General features: G+C 37.1%; 1 protein-coding gene across 1 annotated transcript in view; it reads right to left on the reverse strand.

Moving 5' to 3' along the window:
• Positions 1,935–5,068, reverse strand: part of LOC109838810 (probable diphthine methyl ester synthase) — a 13,950-nt gene continuing 10,816 nt past the window's right edge. Inside the window, exon 5 of the mRNA XM_020407233.1 lies at positions 1,935–2,450. Within this exon, the coding sequence (XP_020262822.1) occupies positions 2,254–2,450 (197 nt within the window). The 3' untranslated portion in view covers positions 1,935–2,253. The remainder of the gene's footprint in view (positions 2,451–5,068) is intronic.

The raw sequence follows: 5,068 nt of genomic DNA on the forward strand, positions 1-5,068 counted from the left end.
AGGGTTACCTATGGGAAAGCGTGGGGCTAAGAGAGAGAGGAGAAAAGGTTTCACATGGTGCACTGTGGTTTTGTCCTCTCCCAAGTGTTTCTAATGATTAATTTGCAGTGGAAGTTTTCCTTTTATCTTTTCCAGCACACTTATATGGTTGCCCTAGATTGCTAGAAGAAAAGATCCAACTATCATGGATCTGCACCACATTCATAATAGTCCAAGGCTCTCCAGTACATGCCAAAAAGGTGACCACCTTTAAACTCTCGAACATGTGACAACTTGTAGTAGCCTCACAGCATTGGAGCCTGGAAATGAACTAGACAACTAGTTGCTGTACAAAAAGGCATCCACGTATGAGTCAGCCGCTTCATCCCTCACTCACAGTGAAGATGATTAACCTTTGCTTAGAACCCAAGGCTTGGCAACATGTCTCCAGTATTAGTTATGGATATGGTGGTTTTACAACGTGTCTATTAAAGGGTGAGATTTGGCTCGATGGTGAGGTTGTTTCCTTGAGACCTAGAGGTCTCAGGTTCATATCGCAGAAACAACCTCTCTGCCCGCAGCGGTAAGGCTGCACACATCTGACCCTCCCTAGACCCCACAATGGTGTGAGACTCATGCGCCGCACTGGGCATATGTATCATTCACTAGAGAAGTTATTTAGTGTAACATAGATGAACAAGATTGCCTATTGGTTAGAACCAACACTAGATCGAACACATGTTACTTGCACATTCTTCTCAAAAAGGAAGGAGGAGATTATGAAGAACAAAGTTTACATGAACTATCAAGACATCACTTGATTGACTTTGTACTCTTGAGGGGATTGAATGAGTGATGTGGGGGAAAGAGGAGGCAAATAGATTGGAGGAGGGGTCAACACAATGATTAACTTCCTGCACTTATCAACACTAGGCAAATATAATCTTGCCCAGACAGCCAGAAGTGAAGCAACAAAGAATTCTTAACTTCGCAAAGTGCTCGGGACCAAGAGAACAAAGGAGGACCCTTCTACTTGTTGGCTTGTCTCCTTAAGGCCTTACCATCTCAAAGGGAGTTGGCTCCTTTGCACATGCCTGGGAGAGCACACCATTATCCATAGTCAACAGCAGCAGTTGATTAAGGTAGATGTGATTTCAAGTAGGCTTTCTCTAGACATCATCAAGCTGCTCAAGGAAAATATAAAAAAGTGTCATGTTGGTACATGCACTTTATATAGGTCAGTCAGAGCTTGATATATCAGAAGAATGGAAGTGTACTAGAGAGGTTAAAGCCTTGGATTATAAATGTCCAGACTAAGACCTCGGTTAATATTTCTCATGATGGTAAGTCTAAAACTAGTTTTAGAGGTTATTGAACAGATTTCACCCTAAAGTGATGTCCTTGTTTCAGTCATAATTAACCACCTCCAAGTTCTCTGACGTTTAGTTTCTTTTATGGGTGCGTTCCAGCATTCTGCGCATCCAAGAACCTAGGCGTCACAATTGCACTAACAAAATGCATTCCCTCAAAATCTCTTTATAACAAAACGTCAACAGCTTTAATTCAACTTCCAATCTGTACACTAGAATCCTTGCTCTCTTCAATAAAAGGAAAGAGAGGGCGGAGAGAAGAAGAACCTGATACAAAGCCATGGACAAAATTATCGAGGGAGACTAGCTAAGTTAATGAAGAAGATAACAAAGTGAATATCTACTGGTGTTTCGGACTCATTAGTGGTCCAATTTTCCCTATCTGACCAGAAGCATGTCATTTATGTGCTCCATTCAGTCATGCAATATATCATACTACATGGAGGTTCAATTTTACAACTGATCTTTGTCCATAATTCTACTTCATCCAAATGCAGGCTGACTTAAATATACAAAACCAGAAACTTACAACCTAATACAGCTATCAACTATTTTAAAATAAAACAAAATTGAGATCAGAGGCCATGCAAAACAGCAGCTAACCAATTAAGAAAACCAATGCTCTAGAACAAGTTGGCTTTACGGATTAAACAATAATTGTAACATTTGATAATATACTGCCTAACCATATATATCAATACAACAAAGATGATAAAAGAAGTCGATTATGGAATCAGATATGAACAGTTCTTACAGATCATTGCCTGTTAGGAGTGCCTTTGCAATGAGCTTTAACGAAGGAAAAGTGGAATCTGCATCTTAAACGCTTCGACTTTATCATAATTCAAGATGGTCGATTTCATGGTATCGGAACTTTTACGAGCAAAGACTAACTGAACTTATGTCATGCACATGATTCTTTAATGGTATAGAATTCTAGCATCTCTTCTTCCACAGGATGAGTCTCTCCTACTATTATGAGGCAGTGAAGTGGCGCGCCAAAATCAACGTCAAGCAAATCTTTCATTGGACCAGCAACAATCATCTGATCCTTGTTGCCAAGGCGAGCAAGACCAACACATTTTGATTCTTCACTGTATGCTGCAGAACAGTTGCGAGATGAGCAACATGAAAATTAAATGGTCAAAACAGAAATGGACTTATCATTAGGTTAAGTGACAAAACAAATCTCTCATTAGTTGCTCACATGATGCTTTTCCTTTGTTCTAGTAACAAATGAAGTTGCAATGAAGTCTACAAATGATCCATGATGAAAACAAATTGTGGAGGAAAGCAATTGGCTAGAAAAGAAAAGAAGTTTTTGGAAAGAAGAAAAGGATGCCTCAACAAATGTCGGTAAAGATAGACCTCAGCCTGATTCAACAGAACAGCCTTCTTAACAGATATAGTCATTGATTAAATGGAAAATGGCTAAAAACCCCACTGAACTAACTGGTTACATATGAACCAAACAAACCATGTCAACTGGTTCAAAGGAGAATGGACAGATTTACTGTGCTTGTCAGTTTATTTTTATTAAAAACAGTTGCTAGCATCAGGATTTAAACTGCGCTCAGTGGAAGAGAACCTAATGTCTTTCCCCATACAGGGGTTCAAATCATTTCATCCCCACCTGTTACTTCTCCCATGTGCAGTATCAAGGTATTAACTGAATGAGATCGATTAGGTGTAGAAGACTAGAACTGTAGGAGACAACATAGACGACATTCCATAAAATTATTCAACTGCAAGAGACTAATTTTGAAGGGATATCAACGTAAAACTCGCATATCTAAAGAAAAAAACAGGTGAGACACAAAGTCCCTTTACGTTTATCAAGGCGCAAGGGGCAATGCAGGGTGCAAAGACCCCTTACAAGCACCATGCACTACACGCAATGAGATGAGCACGCCTCAATGAAGCAAGACGCATGCCACAAATAAAATTGTTTTGATACATGTGTCAAGTTAAACAAACATATTTATTAATTTTTGATAAAGAAAGTGCCAAGATAAATAAGTTCACCTATTAAATTACAGAAAGGTCTTCATTAATAAACTTAACAATAGTTACAAGAGAACTAATGAAAATTTAACACTACCCGTCCATATTTCTAGTAACTAATCACAGAAAAATATAAAAGAACTTTTTCTATAAAGTTATGCATCTAGAATTACATTCGTAGAAGCAGAACATCTAGTGGAACATGTCTAGGGTTTTGATCTAACAACGCTTCAATAAAAAATGTCACGTAATCGAGTTCAATATTATTAATAATTGTTGATATCACAACAATAATTTGTGTTTCACATCCACTATTCCAGATATAGTAGGAACAATAGTTGCAAAAAGAAGGAAAAAAGAAGGGGGAGTAGACAAGAATTTCAGGAAGAGAACGGGAATGAGAAAAAACTGACAAAAGAGTGGGTGAAAGCAGAGCAATAAGAGATGAAGCAATAATAGCAGGGGATAGTAAGGCGCACCGAGACGCGCGCCTCACTTATGCGTTGTGCCATGCACCTAATGCAGGGCACAGTTTCAGCACCCCGAATGCTCGAGACGATAGCTTCAGAGCGCCCAAGATGACACAGGAAACATGTAAAGCTTTTTTAGGCCATAAAATACAAGGAGTGTCCCTGTGAAGAAAAAAAGAACATTTGGAGTAAATGTGATTCTTATTCTACTACACAAAACCTCAATTGGGAAGCATGGAATCATATAGGAAAATTGTTCCCGGATGCAGCAACACAATACATGAAATAAATATAGGTATTATATGTGATGATATAGTTTTAGTTGACGAGACTAGAAAATGTATAATTTCTAAAATAGAAAGGTGAAGAAAAGTTTTTGAACTATGGTTTTAGACTTAGGTGGAATAAAATTAGAATACATGGAATGCATTTTTAGTAAAACTAAAAAGAGAAAAGAGCCTACAGTACATATTGATCAAGAAATATCTAAAGGAATCGACTTTTGCTATTTAGGATCAACCATTCGTCATAATGGTGAGATTAAGGATGATGTTGTCCATCAAATCAAATCGAGATGGTTAATGGAGGAGTTCTTCGAAAGTCTTATATGATCGTCGAATGCATATGAGAAAAGGAAAAAATTTATAAAACGGTTATAAGACCAATAATGCTTTATGGATCAGAATGTTGGGCAATTGAAAAGCATATGCAAAAAATAAGTATAGTAGACATGAGAATGTTGTAACAGTCTTGTGGGTATACACTAAAAGATAGGATAGAAAATGAGTGCATTTGTAGTAAATTAGAGGTTGTTCCTATTAAGGATAAAATAAGAGAGAATCGATTAAGGTGGTCTGGTCATATTCAACGGAGATCTCTTAGAGCACCGGTTAGCAAAAGTGATAATATTATAGTTAATGGGGCAAAGAGAAATAGAGATAGACTTAAAAGAACTTAGTTGAATGCAATTAAGAATGATATGATTATGGTTAACTTAATAGATGAGATGACTCATAATAGAATGGAATTGAAAAATAAGATTCATGTAGTTAACCTGAAAGTCTGAAACATTTGGGATAAAAGTTTTGTTGTTGCATAGGATGATAACATAATGGTACATAAGTTTAAATTTTATTCATACATCAAAATTCACATTCAAACTTCAGTAATTGATGTGATGTAACGCTAAATAATGTTCGTAGATAATCTTGATAAAGTTACTTAGTTTTTGTACAAATTTTGTAC

This window comes from Asparagus officinalis, chromosome 4 (assembly GCF_001876935.1).
Source record: "Asparagus officinalis chromosome 4, Aspof.V1, whole genome shotgun sequence".
In the NCBI taxonomy this organism is placed as follows: Eukaryota; Viridiplantae; Streptophyta; class Magnoliopsida; order Asparagales; family Asparagaceae; genus Asparagus; species Asparagus officinalis.